The following is a 27,907-nucleotide window of genomic DNA, read 5'->3' as shown; positions in this document are numbered from 1 at the left end:
GGGCTGTGTAATTAATCACATCTGAGGTTCAATCGCTTTAATTGTCAACGATCACCTGGGGGCTTTTTAATCAACTTGGTCTACTCCGTTTTTGACATTTACAACTTGAATTCTGAAGTCTGTCATGTTTCTGGAATTAATATCGAAAGCCACATTTGTTTCCTGTGAATAAATGGAAGAGAATATTATGATCGATCAACAAAAGGGGAAAAAAGTTAGTTTTTTTTCCCCCCTTATTGCCCAACACTAGATGAAATCATCACAAATATTAATTAGTCTATAGTAGAGCCTAAAGCTGCAAGATGAATAACAGTTTGAAGGATTGCAATTAGCAGAAATTGTGTTTTATGTTAAGAAAATTTAGTAGTACATCGGTTTCTTGTTTATCGTGAGGGTTATGTTCTAAAAATAACCCACAATAGGCAAAATTCCCCTATTTTTTACAATTATTCTGTATGTTTTTGTCTGTAAAACCCCTCACCACACACTTTATACACTTTTGTCACGCAGGCATTAACATTTTCTCACATTTCTTGTTTAAACTCTCTCAAAGTTCAAACCTTCGTAGGCGCCTTTGTCGGTGCAGAATGGTTTGTTTCATCGACATTGTGGGTTTTGTCGGGGAGACAACAAATTGCAAACATACAGCACTTCAGAGTCACACTGCGATCCAACGTTTATGTACATTTGTCTGAACACATTCTGTACTGTACAGGAGACACGGCACGGAGGAGACTGATGGACAATGGTCTACAGTCCAACAGCCAATCAGGACGCAGAACACAATGCACATTCATACGATGTAAAAAAGCATGGAAAATTGCACAAAAAAAATTCACGAAACAGCGAAACCGCGAAAGGAATAACTGTAATATGAGTAAAACTTGCCAACACCACTGTAGTTTAGACATGCATTCCATTTTATTGTATAGTCAAATTGCAAAAGTTTAAGAGTGAAAACGTTTTGCTTCTTATCCAAGTCACTTCTTCTGGTCAGATTGCTGGTGGACACTGCCTTATTTCTATCTAAAAATGAGTTAACTACACTGAAACTAACAGATAAACATAAGGCAGTGTCCACCTATAATCTGACCAGAACAGAAAAACGCGTCTTCACTCTTAAACTTTTGTCCAGTTGACAGAATTGAACTTTTCTTTTGCTATGGATCTTGCCTGAACGACTGAGGGATTACACAAACATCTTTCAGCCAAATTGTTCAAGCCTACCAAACTCAATTCTGCAAAGTCTGCAGATCTAAAAACTGTCACGGGTTTAAATCTGTGCATCAGCAAACTGTAAACATCCAGTTCTATTAAAGGTCCTATTAAAGGTTGCACAAAAGATTTAAGTCACGTTACAATGTTGTTACTCATCTGGAGTTGTGTTTTGTTTCATTCACACATGTTTTATCTTTTATCATTCGTGCGTCTACATCTCCAAAGCTCAAAACGCTCTGTTCCCCCTTGTGATGTCATGAGGTGGTAGATAGTTTAAGTTAACATCTACCTTTTACTTTTTATTCGGTAGAAATTGGGCAATTCCAGCGCTGAAATCATGCAAATAATTCTAGTGAAGTTAAATGGAGTTTAAAAACACACACGGTGAAGCACTTCCTGTATCACCACATGATGACATCACAAAGTGGAACAGAGTATTTTCCGTTTGAGAGAAGAATTCAGCCTAAATATGCGGGATTTGTGTGTTAAACATGCGTGAATGAAACAAAAAAAACACAACTCCAGGTCTGTTTTTATGAGGAAACAACATTATAACAGATCAGAAAATATAAAATGGGCCCTTTAAAGAACCACAATGTCTGTTTTTGTTCGTGCCATCTCTCCATTTACACTTACCTGCGACACCTTGCGCACCGCCTCTCCGCTGGTCATCAGGCCCTGGACAAACGAACGCGAAGCCACGAACATCCGAGTGACTTTGAGCTTCATCTCACGAGGAGTGTCTCCGAAGGGCCTCAATGTGTCCATCTGTTTGGACACGCACTCCAGGTAGTCCTCCCCTACGAGACACCACACACATCCACGTCACATTAGACCTGATCGGTTTCTGTGTTACTTTTTTCAATTAATACTTTCATATTTTCACAAATTAAACTTCCACCTGTGCTCAACATTCAGATCAGGCGAACGTAGAGAATGTTTCTTTATATTGAAGGCCATTTTAAGCCCTGATAGATGAAGATTTATGGATGGCAATGGCAGAAAGGATTATCTAAACAGGATTGAATTAAACAAAGCTCTGGGTGTGTTTGTTTTATCCTTGTTATAATGTTATTCACACCCCACAGAGGCTTTGCATAATGTGTCTTGCATTATATCAGGCCCAGAGTTGAAGAGTTTGTGGTTTGTGTTCAAAGTTGATATTAAAATCAAGGTTGAAATTGAAGTTTTGTGCGACGTGTGGACAGTGAAACAGCACAGTATTTTAAAGATAAAGGTTTGATACCAATTTGGGCAGCAAGATGGTTTCAAAACTAAAAAGTAGCTTCTTTAAAATGACGGTTTTAGGCTAGTTCTGACAGATCAAGACCATTCAAAAACGGTTAAAATTTTATCTTATTTCATAATAAAAGTTAAAAAGTTTCTTGAGTGAAGACGTTTCGCTGCTCATCCAAACCGCTTCTTCAGTTCTGGTCAAATCGCTGTACGCATATTTGTCTGAAGAAGTTAACTACACCTGTCCAGTTGATAGAATTACGTTTTTCTTTTACTATGGATCATATTTGGACGGAGGGATTATACAGACTAATTCATTTAATCTTCCTGACTATTCCAATGAGTAGTTAGTATCGATTAGTATCAAGGTAACACTTTTTGACAAACCTAATCCATGCACTGCCTGGTCAACAAAAAGGTCACACACTCAAAATATTTCATTGGACCACCTTTAGCTTTGATTACGTCACTCATTCGCTGTCACAACATTTATTTCCATCCAGTGTTGCATTCATTTTCCACCAAGATGTTGCATTGATGATGGTCGAGTCTGACGCTGCACAAAGCTTCTCCAGCTCATCCCAAAGATTCTCAATGGGGTTAAGGTCTGGACTCTGTGGTGGACAATCCATGTGTGAAAATGACGTCTCACGCTCCCTGAACCAACTCTGTCACAATTTGAGCCCGATGAATCCTGGCATCGTCATCTTGGAATCTGCCCGTGTCATCAGGGAAGAAAAAATCCACTGATGGAATAACGTGGTCATTCAGTATTATTCAGGTGTCAGCTGACCTCATTCTGCTGAACCTCGACCGGACCAACTGCAGCAACCTCAACGTATTTGCTTAGTTAAACCCAGGTAGCGACTTTGTTTTTTTCAGTACAGTTTCAAGCGTGTATGTATAGAGTGTAGTATAAAGTACCTATGTTGTACTGCTTGTTGGCGTAGTGGAAGACTCTCTCCAGGAGCCGGGCCCAGAACTCATTGAGCACCTCCTCCAGGTTGATGTTGGAGCCTTTGTAGTAGTGCCTCAGGTCCGTGTACAGGTCGGAGAACAGAGGTGCGTTCTGGGAGTACAGCGTGCCCCATGTCGACATCAGCGTTGCGTGCAGCGAGGTGGACGACTGGTTCAGCAGCTCCATGAAGTAACCTGCAAAATGAGTAAAGTTTCGGTTAAATCTTGGAGCATCACGGCGTAGTATAAGTGTTTTCTAAGAGCGGCTCCGTCTATGCGCAGTATTCTTGGTCGGTTTTGGGTGCCACGCTGTTTTATGAGGAGAGAGGAGCTAAAGTTAGACGGAGGAAAAGCTGCTCCTCCACAGGGAGACGTCAAAGAAGTAAAAACACATTATACACACTCGTGCATTTGAGGGTTACTGTAAAGTGTGCAGACCTGTGTGTGGAAGGCAAGGATGGAGGAAGTACTTTGTTTTGTTACTTAAGTAGATTTTTCATGTGATACTTTTGCTTTTACTTGAGTAATCTTTCACCTCTGTATCTGTACATTTACTTAAGTGTTCAAGTATTCATTTTAAACTGTACTTTGAGCATAAAAAGTAAAAATATTAGTGTATATGTAGTGATATTGATTTAAAAATGATACATATTTTGGTCAACAGCAACAATACGAATCAATGTCTTAATTTTTCATATGAATTTTGCATCTTTATTTTTGTTTTGCTCAAAGTTGAAGCGTAAACTCGAAAACTTTAGTCCAGATTTTACTACGTACATGGGGAAAATAACCCGATCGAATCATATGAAAAGTACTTTTTACTTTTCAGTCCAGTTAAAACATGTAGTGGAGTAGAAAGTACAGATATCTGCCCTCAAATGTAGTGAAGTAAAAGTAAAAAGTATCCACTCTAAAATAAAAGTACAGATAACTAACAAAACAATAATGCAGAAAGTGTTTACATATTTTTACAACAGATATTACTTTTTATGAAGTTTATGAAGACCTGACGGATCAATTTTATTTCATTCATAAAATATAAAACAACATCAACAGTTTCATAAAGTAAAACATAGAAGAAAGGAGCAGAAAGAAGATTAATCTTACGTTATCTGCGCTCGTTTCCAGACAATACTTCAAGACTGATAGTTATTTTAGAACATTTCAATACATTTCATTTAATCACAAGCATTAATCCACTGTAAACCGATGTCTGCACTTCGTTTTCTTTTTCATACTGACTTAAAGAGCTGTTTTTTTATGTATTTCTTAAACTCTGATGTTGTGGATAACATGTCAAACTAAATGAACGCTCGCTGGCTGGATAAAGAGTGAACTTTTTGCGCAGTAATCCAAAACCTTATTGTAAAAGCTGCTCAATAAACAGAAACGGAAGAGCAATGAAACTAAACGGCCGAACGTTTACCGCAACTTTTAAAAAACGAGAGCAAGGTTCACAGACTCAAGTTAATCTCTGAAATTATCGGCCGCAGCAGCAACTGAAATGTCAAAAAATAGAAAAAGTATCCAATATACACACAAGCATTTTAATGAGAGCAAGTCAAATGAATTTACATTAAATAAAAATGGAAATAATTGAAACGACATTTGAGCGTCAGTATAAATACCAAATACATTAGGCCTAGGATTCAAAACAGGCAAAAAAACAACCCATTTATTCTCTTCATTGTGGCACAAAAGGATGACTAATCTGCAGCAAAACACAATCTTCTCTTAAATGCAAACCCATATCGTAAGCGGGAGCAAAACTGAGGCATTATGGGTAAAAAGAGACTCGTCTAAGGTGCAGCCACTGTATTCACGAATCACATTGTTTTTTTTTTAAACGCATCTGTGCTTTCTATGGCCAGAGGCATAAACATTTTACATCCTGCTTGTGTGTCGTCTACAATGTTTATTCAAATGGGGCGTGCTTTCTGCCAAGACCGCGGCTGGAGCGGGCTCAGTCCAGTAACAATGGCGGCAGCGCTGTGCCCAGACTGTCCGTCCAAACCAGAGCCCCGATGAAGCGGCTCCACAAAGAAGCAGACCTAATGTAGAGGATCGGAGGTTTGTTTAGGGGAGACGTTTATTTCTCGGGCGCCTTATCTCGCTCAGCCACAAAAACGAAGCAGTTTTTAGGTGCTGTAGAAAATAGAAAATGGGATAAAATAGGAGTGAAAGCCTGTCACGATAACGCATTCTGAAGTTCGATATATCGCTGGTAAATATAGACGATAAACAATATTTAAAGTCGTTTATGCCACTGACACCAGAATCAGAAGAGTTTTTATTGCCATTGTCAGTGAACACAACTCACAAACTAGGAACTCTCTTTGGTGATAAAGTGCAACATAAAAACACTGAATAAGTACAAACAATATCCATGCATCAGAAAAACGATATGCTTAAAAATAAAATAAAATACTTAGAGGTAGATATATATAAAAACATCATAACAACAGTGCAAAGTGTCCAGTTTCGTGCAGATATTCTAAAGTGTCAATGGTACAGATATTATAAAGTGTTACAATAACAATAACCCAAGAGCAGATTTAAACTAAACTTAAAATAAAAACTACTCTAAATCAGCAATATTGTAAAAAAAAAAAAATAAAAAAATCATGAGCTGCAATAAATAAACAGCAGAATGACTTTTGACACTTCTTTTCGTTTCCATGTGTAATGTGCCAAAGAAGTTACTCATTCAACTTTTTATGACTCAAATCTTATCATCCAGCCAAGAAATAACCAACGATTTCGCAGTAGTGCAAAGAAAATATACACTTTTAAAGAACAAATACTGCGCTTGTGCCTGCTATGTACTTATAATCCAAGACACTGTCATTTGCACATCTTAAATCACAATTTTCATCTAAAACGACTTACTAAAACACATAAGTGCACTAATTCTACGTTAGAAAACTGCAGTGCCCAATGGGAGCTGACGTCGATGCGAACGTCATCACAACAAAGTGGCGTGTAGCTGTCGGCGCCCCCTACGGACAGCGAGTAGCACGTTTTTTTCTTCATTTGCACCGAAATTTCTAGGCGACGCTCTTGAATCCTACGCGTATCACCAATTAAGAACATCAAACTGGGGAACAAACTGCGTACGTCACAGTGGGCGTGTGCAGGTGGAGGTGAAAACGGGAGTTGATCGGCAAAATGGCGTCTTGAAAATAAGCGATTAACATGCACGAATCAGTCCAAATACAACTACGAGAGCGTAAATGAGACGGAAACGACTATAATACATTTGAAATCTATGAAAAGTTGATTTTGCAGAATAGGTTTGCTTTAATAAATGTTGTTTTTGTTGATGTACATGGCGTCTTTTCGTTCTTGGACAAGACACTTCAACCTCTAATTAGTGCAGGTCATAACAAAAGCAATTTCCATGGTCCAAAGTACAGTTTTCACTTTGTTTCCATGGAATCACCTCCAAAAAGTTGCTGTACTGTACCATTAAGTTTCCCAGTCAACTTCATATGGACTAATCATATCAGACAGTGCACAAATATGGTCATATGATACGTGTCCCCGTTCAGCTTCAGCCTTGGCCCTGCTGAATCCCGTCCTCCTCCTCCTCCACCTCCTCCTCCATCATTCCCTGTTCATTAGCAAACACCAGCCGGCCAGCTCCTCTTCATCGCCGCTTTCCTCTGGCCTTTTTCGGATATTGATTTAAAAAATGCGTTTAGCCTTAAGAGCTGAGGACATCTCGGCAAACACTTTCTATTTTAATTCAAGCATCAAAGGCTCCAAGCGCGACAAAGGGTTAGAGTGGCGAGTTGGCATTTCCATAAAGAGAATACTTGAGACATTTACCTCATCTGTAATGTTCTACGCGCTGGAAACTTCAAGAGACACTCCTTAAGTTTTTGGAGGCCAGAACATTAGGTCACATTCTTGCCTCTGACCACTTGTCTTTGGTTGTTGTATTCAAGTGGATTTACAAAACCACTTTCTCTTTATTCAACAAATATAAATCCATTTACAGAAACTCCAGACACTTTACTGCCGCGCTGGCTTCTGCCTAATTGCGTCCTAATGCTTTGATTCTCCGGTTTAAAAGGCGGAATTAATGATTTGTGTCTGGCAGACTGTGGGCTGGCTTCATGAATTCACAATTTTCTAACAAAGTCATTTGGTTAAACAAATAAAGACGTTTACTCTGAAGTGTATGCTCTAGTTTGAAGACTAGAATTACCTTGAAGGCTTTCCGGTTGATTCGTTTCCGTTATCCTTGGAAAAAGAAGTAACAGCTTTACATCTATCAGCATTTTAGGAAGGCCGTTTGCTCATCACGATAATGACTATGTTGACTTAGCGTTCAGTACATAAAAGATGGAACAGTATATTTTGGGGATCGAAATGTATCATAGAAATATCGTGTGTTTCTTTGCAAAACTGTGGAGGAGTATTTTAATATTTTAGTTGTTTTAGTTGGTTAAGATGTCTGTGTAATCCCTCCGTCGTCCGGATCTGATCCATCTGAACTTTGTCTTTTGCTTTAGTTGGATAATAAAATTTGAGCTGTGACATTTGAAAACGTAACTTCTGCGGCGAACTGTTGGTTGATTGTGTTGTTTATTTGTTGCGGTTTATGCCACGTAATGATTTTGTCTATTTAAAAATGGGATTATCTCATTGTTTTGTATCAGTGGCATAAAGTAGTTTCAGTTTTGTCATTTATTGCAGTATTTCTCCACACAAAATAGTGTCCAAATTATTTATAGGTAACTTTTGTGGCCTAAAATGATAGGAATTATTACTATTCCTCATCTGGGAGTGGTTGCAGATCTTTTCCATTAAGAGGATCAGAGGAGTGCCTTAGCAGAGGTCTGGATTTACGTCATTTCCTTCAAAGACCAGGATTTCCATTGGATCTTTTCATTTGCACCTGGGTATTTAAGTACACATTTTAGGTATCTGTACTTGACTACATTTCGATGCATTTTACTTTTACTTCAGTACATTTGAGAGCAGGTATCTGCACTTTCTACTCAACTACATTTTTTAACTTGACTGAAAAATAAGTGTTTTTTATTTCAGTTTGAGACCTGCTGAAAAGTCTGAGGGGTTTATTTTGATTAAGTTCGTAATTTGAGCAAACAAAAATATACAAATAAAAAAAACGCAAAGAAAAAAGTATCGATTCAGTTGTTTCTATTGTACAAATCTCTATCAAAATCACTACAGTGGTCCATCGTTTATCGTGGAGGTCACGTTCTAAAAATAACCTGCAATAGACGAAATCCGCGAAGTATCAGCTTTATTTTTTACAATTATTCTCTGTTTTTTACTGTAAAACCCCTCACCGCACACTTTATACACTTTTCTCACACAGGCGTTAACATTTTCTCACATTTCTCTCTCGTTTAAACTCTCTCAAAGTTCAAACCTTCGTAGGCGTCTTTGTCGGCGCAGAACGTTTCATCGACATTGTGGGTTTTGTCGGGGAGAAAACAAATTGCAAAAATACAGCACTTCAGAGTCACACTGCGATCCGACGTTTATGTAAATTTGTCTGAACACATTCTGTACTGTACAGGAGACACGGCACGGAGGAGACTGATGGACAATGGTCTACAGTCCTGATATAGCGAGGGACAACTGTACATATATCTGCACAAAATACTTACTTTTTACTCTTTAAGAACATTTTTAACTTATCTTCAACTTAGTACTCCTTTATTATTAGTCTGTTTACATCTCCAAAGTAGCTAACTCGGTAGTTTTCAAGTTAACACCTACTTTTTACCTTTAGTTTAGTAGAGATTAGATAATTTCAGCCCTGGAATTGCCAAATGATTCTAGTGAAGGTGAATGGAGTTTAAAAACACAGTGGAGCACTTCCTGTATTAAGACATGACATCACAAAGTGGAACAAAACGGAGGGTTTAAGTAGATTTTTCCAAATGCGACTTTTACTTGGGCATTTTTTCGCTTTGGTATCTGTACTTTTACTTATATCGTGAGTACTTCTTCCACCACTGATACAAACTATAGAAACAGTAACAGAGGCAGATGATGTGACAACCCGAGGAGAAAAAGCAAAAAGAAAAAAAAATGTTATTGAATTCAACGATGAGCCGTATGCTCCTGTCACTGTTCAACTCAAAGAAGAAACAACAAACAACTGTGACATACATTTATCGCGAAGCTGGCAGCAAAATTATAGTTACAGGATTTGGCTGGAGAGCGGCACGGACTTGTGTGTGGGCTGCCCGGGTCCGTTTCGGAATTAATATGCTGAGGAGACAGAAAGACAGAAAGACGGAGAGAGGGAGAGACTGGTGTCTGCTGGTGCTTAGGCCGTCAGACTTCCATGTTGGCCCACGCAGCGCTCCCTCAGTCCCTGACCTCCTGTCACTCACAACGCTCCAAACTGCTCTCAGGGCCAGGCTTCAAAGCAGACGGGGAAATCTAACTGTTGCTCTCACCGGCGCTGAACGGTACTTTGAGGAGTCAGCAGAGGAGATGGTGTGTGTGTGTGTGTGTGTGTGTGAGCGTGGGTGGATGGGTGTATTTATCATAGTGGGGACCAAGATCAGTACAGACACTTACATCATGGGGACCTGCCTCGCTTATGGGGACAAAAAACATGTGCGATAATGCAAATTGTTTTTTATTATTAGATCAACAACATGGTTTAAAGCTCAGATGGGTTAAAGTTTAATGTTAGGGTTCAAGTTGAGATTCGATAGTCACTAGGGATGCAATAATTAACAGGCTAATCTTTAATCTTAACTGGTTGACTGTAGGAAAAAAAACAAAACAAAAACTCATATTTCACCCCAATCATCTAGAGCACATGTGTCAAACTCAAGGCCCGGGAGCCAAATGCGGCCCGCCGTGTCATTTTATGTGGCCCGCGACAAGGTAAATTTAAATGTATGACTGTCTTAAAATGTCAGTTTATCAGGAGTTACGCAGTTACACAAACATATTTTTTATATCTTTGCAAATTTGAGACGAACCATTTTGCTGATGCGGCCCTCGGTGAAATTGAGTTTGACACCCCTGATCTAGAGCACATGTGTCAAACTCGAGGCCCACGGACCAAATATGGCCCTCCGCATCATTTTATGTGGCCCTCGACAGGGTAAATTAAAAGGTGTGATGGTCTTAAAATCTCAATTTATCAGGAGATACAGTTACACAGAAATGTTTTTACATCTAGGCAAATGCATATGTAATATTTGTAACTTGATTACAGTTAATTAACAAATTATAAAATTAGTTAGATTTATTTTACATTTGGCCCTTTGAGAGCAGCCATTTTGCTGATGTGGCCCTCGGTGAAAATGTGTTTGACGCCCCAGATCTACAATATAGAAACTCTAAAACACATGAAAAAATTAACACTGACACTTTTAAATCTTCAGTAGCTCCTATAATTCTTAAATTATACACACCAAATTTTAGCAGTAGTTAAACTGAACCTTCTGAGATTTTTGGAAATATACACGGTTATAATTGTTCACTTACACTTGAACTTTTCACTACTTAAACTAGAGAAAGTAAAAATGACCTAATTCTTAACAATAATATTTTTTAAGTGTTCACCATTTTCGGTTTGTCCCTGAACAGCCCGATACAACACACTTTGCATAACATTTGAAAGCATTTCCCGGGCTTATGTCTCTTATTTGATCCTCGATGTTACGTTTTAAGTCGTTAAGTCGTTATCACATACTGCCCCCTGTCTTTGAAAACCACTTATTATTCCTTTAATGGCGTTTACGCTCGGGGCATCTCTGGTATTAAAATGTCGACATTAACACCGTTGGGTTTGTGAATTTGACCCATGTGACTCAAAGTACCACTGTACAATGAGGGTTCATTCCTCGGTGCTGAATTTGCTCAGATTAATGTGGGAAGGGTCATTCTAAATGCTCTGAAAAAATAAAAGAAAAATATTTAGAAACAAAAGAGTTATGATTTTTTTTTCAACTGTCAGTGACTTTTGGGTCACCCTGTCTTATTAAATCAAAATGTCAATATTTTGGCCTTCAGGTGTCATATTTTAATGTTTATTTGGTTAAAAGTGTATTTAAAAAGTTTCAATATACAACAGAAATAATCGTTTTCCTCGTCAACTAATTGCAAAAAAATAATATGACAATGGGCGGACTATACTAGACTAGTTGCAGCTCTGGTTGTGACTTCGGAAAAGGTTTGGGTGAGTCTCAAGGAAGTAAATCCAAGTCCCCAGGAAGCATGGAAACCCAACAAAGCACCCGTGTGTGTGTGTGCGTGTGCGTGCGTGTGTGGCTGCTGTGACAGCAGAAGTGTGCGGCTGACGTACACGTGCTCAGATGCTACACTGTGGAGATGCTGTGACAGGTGCAGCTTTAATCCCCCTGCAGTGCACTGTCTACTACTGACTTACACTAAACATGATCCACGTCTGGCCGGGCTAAAACAGACACGGACCTTGTAAAGCCATGATGCAACGTCAGCTTTTGATTTATGCTACATGTTCAGCTTTTTACATTTTTTGCTTGACATACAACAAATAGCATGTTAACAAATCTCTGAGTAATGACAGTAGCAGCTAGCAAATGTCAAAAAGGGGATTAAAAAATAAAAAATAAAAAAATAGGACCAGGACTGGACCGGGACTGGACCAGGACTGGATTGGGACTGGACCCAGACTGGATCGGGACTAGATCGGGAGTGGATCAGGACTGGACCGGGGCTTGACCGGGACTGGACCAGCACTGGACCGGGACTGAAGCAGGACTGGACTGGGGCTGGACTGGGGCTGGACGAGGGCTGGACCAGGGATTAAATACTCTGGACTAAACCAGGACTAAACCAGATAGGTCCTGTGTGTACACTACCAGTCACAGGTTTGGACACACTTTTTCTTTATTTTCATGACTATTTACATTGGATCACCTTTGGAATTGAAATAATGTAAAAAAATAAAATAAAATAAAAAATGTATAACTCAATTTTCTATTTTAGCTCCTTCAAAACAGCCTTTACCCTTTGCTTTGATCACGTTTCGCTCTTGGCATTCCCCTAATAAACACTGACAAGGCACAAATCATTTCAGGTGACTTCATCATGACGCTCACTGTGACCAAGGGTTTATTTAACAAAGCAGACGGTGAGCAACTGACGAGACAAGATTTCCCTTCCCCACGTAAGAAAATACAGTGCGAAGACGAAAATGGTACGTTATGACATGACATAAGGTTATCTGTGTATGTTTCCTGTACATATGTATATATAGTATGGTATGAATGTTGTCCTGTATCGTTTGACTGTCACCTCATGTGCCCAGTAAATCACACTTTTTGAGCCCACAAAAAGCATGTTGCATATAAGACTAGCTAACATTCTCCATTTACAGATAAAAAAAAACCCCAAATACTTAAACAATCCTGCAATTCACTTGTCAAAAGAACATTCAATACAAATGACAACCCAAACCTCTCTGGATCCAAAGCAGAAGTCTCTGTAAACTCTTGCTAACCGCTGCAGCGTGACAGGAGGTGGGCTGTATGTGCAGTGCCACACCAGGCTGTGCCCTTCACTTGAAGAATGGCTGTCATTAGGCTGACACAATGCCCCGATGTGCCCACTCACTCCACTGTGTACCACTGACCTTTACCATTCCTGTCATTTGTCTTCAAAGAGTAAGCTTCCCTTCTACCCACAATGCATCCTGCTCCTGAGTCCTCTATCACTCACGCGCCTCACCTCCACCTCCCCTGCCCCCCAAAAACGACTGATGACAGAGCGCTGGTCATTTCTTATGTGGTCAGAGGGGCAGCAAATATTTGGGTTTTTGGACAGCTTCTATCGTTCATTCCTCACCTCTGCAGCCATTTCCTATTGTGGTGCTACCGGTGACTACCTTAACAAGTAGAAAGCAAAGTTTATTTATATAGCACCTTTCACAGACCGGGAAGTCACAAAGTGCTTCACAACAAAAAGTTAAAACACATAAAACAAACACAATTAAATCAGAGACAATACAACAATATGGCATTCACAGCAGCCCCCAAAAAACAGCTTAAAACGCTTAACCAAATAAGAGTGTTTTGGGTTTACTTTTGAAAACATTAACAGATTCCAGTGAACGCAACGAAAGCGGGAGATCGTTCTAGAGCAGGGGTGTCAAACTCAATTTCACCGAGGGCCACATCAGCAAAATGGTTCGTCTCAAATTTGCAAAGATATAAAAATATGTCTGTGTAACTGCGTAACTCCTGATAAACTGACATTTTAAGACAGTCATATATTTAAATTTACCTTGTCGCGGACCACACAAAATGACATGGCGGGCCGCATTTGACCCCCGGGCCTTGAGTTTGACACGTGTTCTAGAGTCTGGGAGCAACGACCTGGACGGAGCGATCTCGTCTGGTCCAAAAACGAGTGTGAGGCTTTGATCCAGAAACCTCAAAAGTAGCATTTCATTCACTCCTTATTAACATTTTAGTGTCACCTTGTTTCACACATCGCGATACCGTTCAGCGTTTACGATTGCACTACACAGACTAAAGGCATTACGAGGTTGAGACGCCGACTACTCTGCTGCAGTACTTTCGCAATCGCTAATAAAATTTTCTACTATGCAGAGTAGGAGCCCAAAATGACAGGAAAGTTTGAGGATTGCACAAGTATACTAAGTGCGTAATGATGGCAAAGTGTTGGCAAAGTGTTACCAAAGTGCTAGAGCTGGTAATGGAGTTTCCCCATCTTCCCGAGAAAATCGAGAATGTGCCATGTAAAGTACAGTGTGGGAGTTTGTCGGATTTTCTACCTTCAGTGAGCGGCAACGGAAAATGGTCCCTGAAGCAGAAGTATATCGTAACGTTGAGACTGTGTCCTCAATCGCCCAGGAATGTAGAGTTTCAATCGATGATCACCGTTAAAACCATCTCTACGTACATCTAGACGTGTATTTTTTGGTTTCCTTTGTCAGTTTCTAAGAATACTTCAATCAAACTTTATTGGACAGGGCAGTTATAGCACGAAATGGAGAGAGAGTGTAGAGACATTCGGGCAAAACGCTGGAAACCACATGTGTGCAACGCCTTAAACCACGACACCACCGACGAGCACACTTCAAAAACAAACGCCACCCTTTGCATCTCCTTCTCTCCCAAAAACTATTTTCACTCCATCCTTAAATTGTTGGTCTTTTACCTCGTAACCGGCAAGTGTTTGAATCCTTTAATCCATATGATTCACACTCCTCCCTCTGTATTTGCAAAGATTCAAGTGCATTTATCGTCATGTACACAGTGAAAACAGTTTTAAGCTACGCAAAGGGGTTCTTACTTGCTTCCTTGACAATAATATGGAGATAAAACTGACAACAAACTATTTTTTCCTTCCTTTTCTGAGCTGGTCTCCTCATCGACTTACATACGCGTCGATTCTTGCGCAAAGTTATTATTATTATGCTTATCACGATCTCTTAAAAGCTTAAAGAACTTTCCTCAAAGGGTCTTTCAGTGTCCATTTCTTAACTGAAAATCTATCATTAGTATTACAGACAAATGTACTGTTTGCAGGTAAGTCTCTCGTATCTGCTTGTACATTCCGGCTGCGCGAATAAGCTAAAGTCGCTTTGCTTTTTTTTTTTCCTTTATCAAATAATGTGACGGAAACCTAATTTGTCTTTTCGTTTTGAAATTCAAACAGGGCCAACTTGTCTTATCTCGGCTGACTCCTGTCCTCACACAAAAATGGATTTTAATTATTAATTGCAGAAATCATTTCAAAGCACCCGAGGTCAGAGCTGATGCGAATATAGGAGATTTCTAAAGTTACAAATCGTAAAAGTGTCTGTAAGATCAAATAGCACAGTGGTAGGTATCCAGCTATAGAAGAACATGACAGATGAGCTAACGGCTGGAGCTGTGCCAGACTCTGACAAGGTAGCACTGCATTGAAAAGGAAAAAAAAAAAGAAAAAACAAGAGGAACAAAAAGCAGGGGCTGGAGATCTGTTTCGTATCTGGACGTCCTAATTGTGTTTGTCCATTTCACAAGTGCAGTGTTATTAGATTAGCAGCGGTATTCTCGGGCAGTGAGTGGAGAGGCACAAAGGAGCAGGGTGAATTATGGGCAGCTGCGCCGAGAGTGGCACAATGTGATAGTGATGTGCATTCAATAAAACAGGGCGCACGTAGACCGCACCATTTGTTATTGGGCGCTGGACAAACCTGCATCTGGGATTGTTCTCCATAATGAAATATGGAGAAAGTAGGACACATGAGGAGGGCTGCAGATTGAATCAACAGTGGTGCTTTTTGTGAATGCAATGTTGAATCGCTGGTTTTATATTACGTGTTTTTTTTAAACAGCTTTGAACTGTTAGCCTCTCTATTTTCTGATGTAAAAGAACAAGTAATGTATGTGTATAGGAAGTATGTCAAAGTTTTCGCTGTCAAGAAACCTGTCCAAACACACTGCATCACATTGAAAAGTTAAGTAGTTTGTGTTTAAAGGCGATACACAGTGGAGGGATTTTGAGAACCGATCGTGGACTGTAAAGAAGTGGACTAAGTGAGTGTGGCGTCACGAACAGTCAAATGAAGCTCATCGAGGCCAGCAGCTAGGGGCGAATTTGGAGCGGAGTTCGATATTCGTCATGATCCCCGTCTGTCCTGCCCCTTTTTGTTCGTTCTCCACTCCCTTCAGTGTCTGAGTCTAGAGCTGGGGCGGAGATCTCGGCTCCTCCCGCGCACACCTGGAGCTGATCTACAAACAGCTGCACCTGGGGAGGATAAGAGGAGCCAGGACCTTGCACTCGACGTCAGATCGTCCGCGTATCTCAGCTTTCCCGACCCTGCTCTTCTCTACCGGTACTGTCCGTCCCGTCTCTGCTACTCACGCTCTTCCCTCGGACCACGACATCACCCAGCTCCCGACTCACCGATTGATCTGCCGTCATTTTTGCTCTTTTCGCTCCTGTAAAAAAACTGTTTAACCTTTCCCCAAGTTCTGTCTTTTTGGTCCCTCCTGTCAGACGTTACGACAATATTAGGAATTCCGACCATGAGTATCGTAGCAACCAAAGAGCCAATCTGGAGCGAGGCTGTTCAAGGCGACACCCCGTCCCGCCCGCAATGTGGTTTATCAGTGCTAGTGTGAGTGATTTGTCTGTTCATATCCTGATTTACGGACAAAATAGAGAAACAAAAATACCAGGATCATGTAGAGTGAGTTAACCCTACTGCAGCGGATGCGATCGCCGCCGATAGATTTGCGGTTACAGACTTTCCATTACCGTAACTCTGCAACCAATTGTGCTATCGTGTAAATTCAAACGGCGTCTCAAAGCAGAAGCATGGGGCTCTTTAAATATGTTACTTATTTAAATATGAGTCGTAAATATGAGTTTATAATCTGTGGTAAAATAAGTAACATAAGCTGTAGAACGTCCGATATTCTTTAGTAGACATTCCAAAAAAATATGACCTGGAAAAATCAATGTCTTAACTGACACATAACATTTTTTTTTATAGGAAGGGCTGTAAAAACCTAACCCTAAATACAATCTGCATAATCTCTTGTATAAATGTTGATTATTGTTCATATATGTAATTTAAAGTGTTTCTGAGCTGGCCAGATAGTTTTTTAATAGTTTGCTTGCATAAAAGTTACTGAAAAGTACATTTGTTTTTATATTTTTCTTCTACTTAAACTGGTATTACACACATATTTGATGCATTAATGGAAAAATAAGGATGGATTTGTAAAATAGAGGTAGTTGTGTGAAAAAGGACAAAAGTACATGTTGATACTTCCTTTAACATGATTTTTATGGCTAAAAAAAGAAAAAAAAGTCTAAGCGAGCTATAATGGTCTATAATGTAGTCCTTAAAGGGTTAATAAGAACATTTTAAGAACAAAATGCGGAGTCTGACAGCAGCATTTACAGTGAGAGGGATGACAGTTTTTCAATGTAAAGTGAATTGCACCGACTTAATTAGAACAATCCTGATGAGGTCAATGGAATAAAAAAAATATCAGGGCTTCACAGAACACGACACGTGGACCTTGAGAGAGCAGTAGTTTTGCTATAAAACAAAAATTTCAATACTAAGCGCAAGTCTCGATTTGGATACCACAAAACACAATTTTTAGACGACAGTGTCAATTCTATTCAAGTTTATTTGTGCAGCACATTTAAAACCACATGAGCTGACCACAGTGCTTCACATAAAAGTCAACAATGGTCTTATATTTGACCTGATATAGACCAAGAAAAGGCAAAATAATTCAAAAAAGCTCAAATTTGGTCCTATTTTTTTCTTATCGATAGTTCAAATGAGCATCGAGTTTGAATCCTACTTTTAGTGTTGATTTTTTTGTAAACTCTTGCCAGTAAAACTCTAGGCCTGTCACAATAATTACTATATCAGCTTAGCCTTCAACGGGATAACGGGAACAATACTTTTTGGGGGTCAATATTTATTGTAGTATTTTGGACTAGTGGAAAAAATGTTTCTTATTTTTCTGTTCTAAAGTAAGATTTGTGCTGTAGAAAGCAGAATTAATGACCTCTATGAAACATTATAGACGCAAACTAAGTATTTAAGTGTTTTAAGTGTTCTTGGCTTTTTGTGTAAGTGGCATAAACTAGTTTCAGTACAGTGTTCCCTCGATTATTGTGGGGGTTACGTTCTAAAAATAACCCACAATAGGCGAAATCCACGAAGTATCAGCTTTATTTTTACAGTTATTCTATATGTTTTTGGCTGTGAAACCCCTCACCACACACTTTATACACTTTTCTCACACAGGCGTTAACATTTTCTCACATTTCTCTCTTGTTTAAACTCTCTCAAAGTTCAAACCTTCGTCGGCGTCTTTGTCGGTGCAGAACGTTTCATCGACATTGTGGGTTTTGTCGGGGAGAAAACAAATTGCAAACATACAGCACTTCAGAGTCACACCGCGATCCAACGTTTATGTAAATTTGTCTGAACACATTCTGTACTGTACAGGAGACACGGCACAGAGGAGACTGATGGACAATGGTCTACAGTCCAACAGCCAATCAGGACGCAGAACACAATGCACGTTCAGACGCTGTAAAAAAACATGTAAAATTACACAAAAAAGAAATCCACGAAACAGCAAGACCGCGATATAGCGAGGGACGACTGTATTATTGTTTATTGTCTAGATTTTCTTCAGCAATATTGTGGACTTCAAAATGGATTATTGTGACAGGTCTAGGATTGGACTACAGATTGGACTACGGATTCATACACAAATGAAACTAAACAACACTGAAGAACACAACATTATTATAAACATGGCTCAACTAGACTCATTTCTTACTTTTTGCAAGATCTCAAGTAAACAAGGGAATATCAGTTTTTCCCCAGCACGGATAAACTAGGTTTGTTGTAGACAGGCAATATCCTGAACATCGCAGCTCTTGTTCACACCATCTCCACGTCTCAGCGCCCCAAGTCCACGCCGCGTGTTCTCTTTACATTCCTGTACCTGCCACCGACATCGCGGGATTTGGCACAAACACGGGTGCCCTCTGCTCTGCGCCGATCTGGGAGCCATTAAACTGTTTGTGTCACTCCACCGCTCCCATCCATAACGGAGCCTTATCACCCACAGGCCGAGCCCGCAGGAACGGCGAGCGGCCCTTAGCTAGCATTTAGCCGCTATTAAAAAGTCCCATGTATTAAACAAGCTGACGTGTCACATAATGCGCGTCATCTATCAACGAACCCCCCAGTGGAAGTCTTTATTCTCAGCTTTGACTTCCACGGCATCATGCACCATTTACCCAGCCCGCTCCTACCCATCTGGTTCTCCTTTCAAACCATTTGCGTTGTTTTTTTTTTTTTTTTCCTCTTTTCTTCCCTGCAAGGACTACACACTGTTCTAACCCCAAGTGTCATTTGGTTCCTTTATGTTGACGCACTTTCCACTCCTGTGCCCACGATGTAAGAACCGACTCATTCGTCTAAGAAGTCAGAGGTTTGAGTGACTAATGCGCTCGGAGTAATTGGGGCGTACATATTCCAGGTTGGGATTTGCATATGAGGGGGGAAAAAAAATGGGCCAATTGAGAGCCACGATGGGAGCGGACGTCCTTGTCGGTTGTGGGGTTGTCAAGAGGTGACCATGCAAGACAAGTTGAGACGAATGCGATCTGTTGATAATCGAGTTGAGTTTTGACACGAGTGTGAGTGATAGTTCAGGCTGTAATATGGTAATGGAACAGAGGGGGTAACCTAATCAAGAGCATGCTGCTACAGCCCTGACAATATGCCATACATTTTAAAAGCCTGTGCCACAGATGAACAGATGAACATACAAAACATACAAACGTTGGTGAACAGTAGAATTCCCTGGTTAAAATGTTTAGATTGCCAAACTTAATAAAAGAATCCATAAAACTACCCATCCATCTTCTTCCGCTTATCTGGAACCGGGTCACAACGAGTCTAAGCAGGGACTCCCAGACTTCCCTCACCCCAGACATGTCCTCCAGCTCCTCCAGTGGGACCCCAAGTTGTTCCCAGGCCAGCCCAGAGACATAGTCCCTCCATAAAAATACTGTTGTAACGCTGGTGCAGGTGGGACCAAAAAGGTGCAGAACTCGGAGTTTATTTACAGTTTGTGAAATAACAGGCAAGTATAGATTAGACCAGCGGGGGACGATGAGCCGGGTGCGAGCCAGAGTCCGGGAATGCGTCGCGGAGAGCAGGGACAGGAACAGGGAGTGACCTGTACCGGAGCGGGAGCCAGGAACAGGGACAGAGCCAGGGGCAACAGAGGCAGGGTGTGGGAACCAGAGCGGGAGGCGGGGTGCAAGCCGGGGTGCAGGACGAGACAAGGTGGTGGAGACAAGACAGACAATACCGGAGCAGGAACAAGGGGTCAGGAGCAGAGCCAGAGGCAGAGGAGCTGGGACGGTCCAGGGAGCAGGAATGTTTGACACGCGGACGATCTGGCACCGAGTGTCTGGTCCTGGCTCGTCTTATCCACGACAGGTGGCGTTGATTGCACTGATGGGATGCAGGTGCGCGCGGGAGGAGCCAGGAACTCGGCCCAGCTCCAGGTTCAGGCAGGTGAGGGAGGGGAAAAGCACACAGGGAAACAACACAGGAGGCAGAAAATGTGTGCATCATGACAAATACCCACATTTATTTATTCATTTCATCTGAGGAAAGAAAGTGATGTATTTACTAACGCATCAAAAATGTTATCATTAGTGTAGAGCTTTTCCCTTAGTATCAAAATCAAGTTTGAAATGTAAGTATTGCAACACATATTTTGATGAATACGTTTTATTCAGTGTCAGTGCGGTGGTGCAAGTTTAACGCCGCTCTACCTGATATCAACCATCTTAAAAATGTGAAAAACACCTTCCTATTTCCATTTAAATGTGTTGCAATGGTCCAAAGTTATTCCTCACTTGACTTACGCATCCCAAGCATCTCAATTATTCACGGTGATGAGTTTATAAGCAGGGTTTTACGCTAAACGCCCACTTCCTGATTATCATCTAATTAGGAAAAATGTGGTTTTCTGATAAACAGCAAACTCATTTTGACCTGAAAAGCTGACTATAGAATGCATCTCTGCTGGGACAAGTCAAATTTTGCTCAAATACATGGGACAAATTGGGTACAGGACTTAAGTAGTAGTAGTTGGTAATAGTTGTAGTTGCAGTGGCCGGCATTGTACCAATATAGGTAATAGTTCTACAGTCTTGCATATAATGTGTTTACGTGGATCGAATAGTAATAGAAGCAGCAGTCACAGTTGTACGAATAGAGGCCTGTGACCGCTTAAATTCCTATATAAATGCATATTGTAAAAAAAAAAATGGTAATGTTCAGACGTTGGCAATTACGTAACTCGAAATGAATTCTAATTTGACCCTATTATGCTAACTGCAAATAGCTTTAACTGCATCTGAACATCAAAAGGAACAAAGACCAAAGCTGTTTACAAGTACACACTGGGACGGACCCTGTACCCAGAAATAGCTCCAGTGCTTCTTTAAACCAATCCATGCTCCTGCTGCTGATGTAAAGGGATGGTTTTGGCTCTGCGATCTTGTGTTGCATGGGAGACGCAGGGGAGATATTCTGAGCTCAACGTAAATGAATAAAACAGAAAGTGTCTGCTTGGTCGTCGAGAGACTGGTTTTCTCTCGAGCCAGCTACGACCGATCCACTTTGAATGAGATTAGCCTGCAAAAACCGCGGATAGGAAGACTAGCTGCTCTTTCTCTGTGCCAGTAAAATCAAAAGTCTGCAGCGTGTGATGGTCCAGGACTCTGGTTCAATAAAAGTCTCATCGCTCCCAAACTAGTTGGAATGTGAATGTGGTTTGAGTTGTTTTGAACCATCATTTGATTGCTTGGATAATCAAAGAAAGAAGCCAAGATTTCATCATTTCTGGTATGTTTAAATACCCTCAAGTTAAAATCTGGCAACACTAAACTAACCAATGTTACACATGCATGAGAACACTGACATGGGGAGATAAATCTGAGGAGTTTCTAAACCAAGGGAGCAGGATTCAGCCATTTAAAGATGACCTATTGTGTTTGTGTCGACTATACAGCTATAATCTATGACACACGTGGAACAGTACATCATTGCACATTTTAAATCACAATATTCATCTAAAACGACCTAAAAGAAACAATAATAATAATATTTTTTTATTTATTTTGAGCACAGGTACACCTAAAACACATCTCACAAACAAATGTTCAAATATAAGCTTGAAAAAGGAGTGGGAAGAAGAAAACTTGTCAAGTCCCATCCCTATCTTCCATCAGGACACAAATCAAATGCTTTGTTTATGCTTCCTATTCTGTTGAAAGGAAAAAAAGAGGGGAAAAAAAAAAAGAATAGCTGCGTCAGAAAGCTGCGATGCACAATGGGAGTGGACATGAAGTTGTCAGCAACTCAGATGAATAGCTGATTTTTCTTCATTTGCACCAAAACGTAACGCTACTGAATCCTACGTGTATCACCGATCAATAAAGTAAAATCGAAGAATGAAGTAAGTACGTGACAGTGGGCGTGTAAAGGTAGAGGTGAAAACGGGGATCGATCTGCAATATGGCGCCTTGAAAAGCGATTAAAGATTGCGAGTCACTCCAAAAACAACTTCAGAGGGTAAACAAGAAAGTGAAACAACTACAACATGGTTAAGTGCTCTGAAATGTCCATTTTGCAGAAAAGGGCTGCTTGAACAGTTTTTTCTTTGGTTGTTATGCTCTCGACCAGGCAAAACACTATAAACTGTGGTAGTAACTATGCAACTATGATGACTGATTATCTCCAAATCTGCAGCTTTGGAGAACTGACCCCACTCTGCAGAAGTATGTGATAAATGATGAAGAATATAAAAACTGGGAATGCAAAGCTGAACAATCTGATATGAAGCGCAACGGCCGCGGGCATATGGTCACACCGAGCATAACTGAATCATTCACTCTGATTATGATTGTGTTATGCATATCATTATGTTTGATTACTATTAAGTAGTGCTGTGCAATTAATCAAATGACCATCCATTCACTTCAAATCGTGAAATGATATTCTTGGCTCTGTATAATGGAGAGGTCTGCAGCCGATCTGCTGTCAGTTAAAGGCATGTGGTTTGGAGCGGGATTTGGACTTTAGAATGAGCATTGGGCTATTTTATGTGATAAAGGGGATGGAAAATTGAGTCCAGTCTGGTTTATGTTCATGAAATTAATATACGAAAGGCATTTTTATTTGGCATTTTATTTTATTGGTATATGTGTTAACAAAAATCAAATCCCAAACTGAAATTCCCAATGAATATAAAAAATTATGACATTTATTGCAAGCCTTAGCGTAAAAATAGCTCTATGTTGTAGTCAGTGCGGCCAAAATGTGCATAGACATACCATTAGCCTTCAACCGATCTGCTAATTTGTCCTTTTAACTCCATCAAGTCAAAAAAAAAAGCCTCGACAAATGAAGTCTTGTTATTGATTGCAGCCAAGCCTGTGGTCCATCCAAATGAACTATGTCTTAAGCCGTGCGAGACAGGAGCGTAGAGGCAGAGCCCAGATGCCAGAGACGTCCCAATCGCACCTGCCAGGATGCTGTCCCCGTCTGCCTCACGCACCTGGCTCCTCCTGCCGCCCCACAGCCTAGCGCCATCAGTCTGTCTGTCCCCGTCGCCCCCTATCCGCCTCACCTGCGCTCCAACTTTGGGTTTTGGACAGTATTTGCACTCATCACTTTGTCCTTGGTGCGCTTTATCACTCCATACGTCTCCATTCTTTATACAAAAACAAAGCAAATGTGGTTACAGTAGTACCCTTTACAAAATACATTACAAAACGAATTAAATAAAACACGCAAATCTCTAAATAAAGTAGTAATTTGCATGATAACATGGAGGAGTATGTGGCAGGCAGGTCAGTACAGAGTATTGCAAAAAGATATTATTCTTTTTGTCTTGTACTTCTGGGTAAATTGTGTAAATAAACCTTGAACAATGCATTTTCATCACAATACCACTTAATATTGATTCGAAATAACGATTGAGGGAACAAGTACTGTATCCACAAGTAAGTGCATCCATTAGTTTACTTTGTTTAGGCGGATGCGCTTTTGTTTACAGTGAGCTATAATTCCGCTCTTGACGTCGGCTCGGTTGTACATACGCTGCATTATTCAGTCGGATCGGTTGGACGCATGTAGTGGCGCAGCTGTATTTGAGCGGAGGTCCTCTAATCTGTGGTCTGGTTGGGTCTTCTCCCAAATTCCTGAAACTATAAAGGCCCGGGCTGCTGGAGCTGGAGCAGTGACACCCTGCATTTAGCCACATGGAGCTAGCTATTGCCCACACCCTGCTAAATACAGCCAGATGTGCATGACCTGGCAACATGACTTAGCTCTGTTGCAGACCAATAAAAGATCATCTCAGCTAAATATGGTCACAAATCGAATTGGCTCAACGCAACGCAGGAAATAAGTCTTTGGAGCGTTCAAAAAGGGAGACTGCCTAACACAGATCTAGTGTTTCGATGATGCGACGATAGTTTTAACCAAAAGTCACTATAAAAGCTTTAAAAGATAAGCTAACCTGGTTGGGTCAAACATGTGCTAACCATCACCGCCACAGTACGCAGGCTAATAGCAGGATGTCTTCAGTGGAAATAGCCTATTCTGACGGAGGTGCCAATAGTTACTGTGGTCCACTTAAGCCCAGTCTATTCTTCCTCTTGTGTGGGTGAAGTCGACAACACATTTTAGATTACAAACCCCCACTGACAAAGTACATTGCTTGGTAGGCAGTGCTACATCCGAGGTTCTTTGGGGTTACGCGGGAGACTTCAGGGGAAAAACAAAAGTAAAAGTAGGCCGACGTCATTAGATTTAGTTAAAGGTATGGAGCTGTGTATTTTTGGAAAGCGCATTACTACATACTCACTACTAGACACATAGTAGACGACTGTGACGCTTTTCCCTCCATCGCACTGAGAATCTCTGACCTAATAATCGTAATGATGCTGCAAATACCCTTCTCTGTAAGTTTGAGTCACTAACTACTTCAGCACGCACGGATACGCTGGATAACCGGCCTAGTCCAGTTTAAACCGGGGAGTTGTTGGAGTTTGAGTCGCCCAGATCCCAATAACATCAGCTTCATTGTTTTGTTTCGCTTTGTTAAAGTGAAAGTAAAACCTACCAGAGCTTTACAGTGAGAGAAACAACTTATAACCTACAAACGCTTGATGTAAATGTGATATTGTCTGCCAAAAGTGTGGTTTTAGTGTGGTATGCTAGCCATTTTTATTAGTATAACTGCAAAGTATTAGTGCTTCAAGACGTGACGTTAACCTGCATGTAAACTAGGACAAGAGTGGATATGGGGCAAAGACTATTTCAGTTTGGTTGCGTCCGAGTACATGAAAACGTAGCAATTGTCAGGAACTACCCTCTTATTGCAACAGAATGGAGCCTTGGTTGAGGTCTGCTTTTACGCATGTTAGTACGTATATGGCTAACAGAAATGCAGTGACCCACGCAAGCGTTCTGGTGCACGCATCGGTGTTTGGAACAAAAGCGTGAGTGGTGCTTGAGTGCTCGTAACCGTTTACCGCTACAGCCGTTCTAACAGAGGAGTCTTTCAGGAGAATACAAAAGTTCAACAAACCGAGGACAGATGAAACTCTGCTGGAGAGAGGTGGGTTTCTTGGACAGCTTTATGTGTTTGTTTGACTTTTTCAGCACGACCATTACTTGGAAAAAAAAAAGCACCTTATGTGAAAAGAAGGGACTCTAAAGATGAAGAGAGCGTAGTGAAGAAGAGTAAACAAATGTCACTAATCACTGATGTGAAAAGGTCAGCCTAACTAGCCCCGATCACAGTGCCCGCTGACAAATGCATTGTCAGTGATCGGCCGGTGGGAACAGAGGAACAAGCCTCTATTAACTGGAGCAGATCATTACACACAAATAATGGGCTCGCCGTGCTGCTGCTCTCAGCCTGAAAATCCATCCCGACTTTGTTCTGTGTCCTTTCCCTCACCTTAAGCACCTTAAGCCCGAGCCTTGGAGAAGAAGTTGAGAAACATTTCATTAACAAGGAAAACAGTGAGCTTTTATCAGATCCAATTTGAGTGGAAAGGGCATTCAAATAAAGCCAAATTGTAAAGACTTTGTAAGACTCTCCGTAGGCTAGGGATGTAGTCCACTAAAAAAAAGTTCTTGGTTGACCAAAGACATGCCTGCACATAGATTTGGCGTCTAAAAGGAGCACCGTCTCTAGCCTTTAGTTAAAAATACTATGCATCTGTATGGATTTGAAGCAAAATGCACTCACAAGACTAAACCTGCAGGGGGAGTTCATGCAAAGACAACTATTTATGAAGGAAATGATGTGTTTAGATAAAGACAGATTCAATTTGTGAAACATGAGTACATATAAATTCCAAAAAATACCACGAAACAGCGAGGCCACGAAAGATGAACGGCGTTATAGTGACGGACAACTGTAGAGTCAGAACTATTTAAACTTGGGTAATTCTGATGTTCTCACCATTCATCACAAAATTAAAAACGCAATAAAGCACATTTCTATAGTGTGACGTTGTTTGTGGCCAGAACATATAATTACACTATTATCAAATCACATTGTGTTTCTCAGACTTGGTTTTCAGACATAATTTCAGATGTAATTATTTCTCTAGCAACAAATGCCACAAACACAAACAACCGCTGAATCAACCCCAAAAAAACAATGGGTGGGGACTTCAAATTTTCAAGTTAATTTAATCTGAAACTTGAAATCTACACATGTTTTAATCAGTTGTGTCGTTCTGAAATCTGGATATTTGCAAAGTGAACTATAAATAGAGTTGCAGTTGCAGAAATTGGCATATTTTTGGTTTGAACATTCCCATTCTGAATTCAAACAAAGCAAATATCCCAAGACTTTTTTACCCCAAATCCCGTCCCCCAGTTGAGTCCCACGAGACCTACCATCAAACGCCTTGTACTGCCCGGCGAGTGACGTGTGCAGGGCCCGCCCCGCCTCCTTCAGCAGCCCCTCCATCTCCCTGCGGCTCAGCATCGCCAGGTTGTCCTCCATGTCGCTGGTGCAGCAAGTGTAGCCTTGGGGACAGATCCGCAGGTGCTCTCCTACAGGGTGAGTCCACAGGTGGGACACAGATGACAGAGGGAGGAGAGAGGAGAGGAGGAGGAGGAGGAGGAGGAGGGGAAAAAAAAAAAAAAGCACAGGATAATTAATGTGTTGTTTTATTCTACACACAACACAGCGAAACAGGTGAGGAGCCATGCTAGTATTTTACAAAGCACACATTATTCATTCACCTGCGTTTTGTATAATGTCCGGTTGTTAAGTATAAGCACTTTTCCTTATGTCTGTAAATATAGCACTGAGATGTATTTAAGTAAACGATATTGGTGTCAGACGCTCTTTTTGAACGTAGTAGCGGTGTTGGTAAAAGTGACGGCAGGTGCACCGCAGGACTACGCTATTTTTGCTGTAGTACTGCTGATCGTACATGTGTTAACAACAGTAGGACACGCAATACGTAGCAGAGGTGGTACTAGCAAACACGTAGCAATACTAGCAGCAGTATTAGTTATAGTAGTAGTAACAGATATGTACTTTTTTTTTTTTTTTAACCTTTATTAAACCAGGAAAGTCCCATAAAATCTCATAAAATGGATTCTTAAAAGCGATTACAAATCATAGACTTAATTTCCAAACCTTTCAACATAGATTCAAACTGAACTATTGAAGTCAGTTCTGGTCATTTCAAGAGTTTTTGTAAATTATTCCACGTTGAAGGCGCAGAATATTGAAATGCCAATTTACCAGTCTCTGTGCGGACACTTGGGACAGAAAGAAGCTGCAGTTTTGTGATGGCAGAGCGTAATGTCCATCCGTTTTATGTTGAATATATGTGCTTAGATATGGAGGGAGCAGACCCGTAATCC

General features: G+C 40.7%; 1 protein-coding gene across 1 annotated transcript in view; it reads right to left on the bottom strand.

Moving 5' to 3' along the window:
* gpc1b (glypican 1b) overlaps window positions 1-27,907 on the bottom strand; it is an 80,933-nt gene that overhangs the window by 17,785 nt on the left and 35,241 nt on the right. The window contains exons 2-4 of the mRNA XM_033982694.2: window positions 26,924-27,082; window positions 3,379-3,606; window positions 1,855-2,018 (exon numbers count right to left, since the gene is read on the bottom strand). Coding sequence (XP_033838585.1) covers window positions 1,855-2,018; window positions 3,379-3,606; window positions 26,924-27,082 — 551 coding nt within the window. The remainder of the gene's footprint in view (window positions 1-1,854; window positions 2,019-3,378; window positions 3,607-26,923; window positions 27,083-27,907) is intronic.

Source organism: Periophthalmus magnuspinnatus, chromosome 17 (assembly GCF_009829125.3).
Source record: "Periophthalmus magnuspinnatus isolate fPerMag1 chromosome 17, fPerMag1.2.pri, whole genome shotgun sequence".
In the NCBI taxonomy this organism is placed as follows: Eukaryota; Metazoa; Chordata; class Actinopteri; order Gobiiformes; family Gobiidae; genus Periophthalmus; species Periophthalmus magnuspinnatus.
The sequence above is the reverse complement of the archived record's forward strand: the minus strand, read 5'-3'. Positions and strand labels throughout refer to the sequence as shown.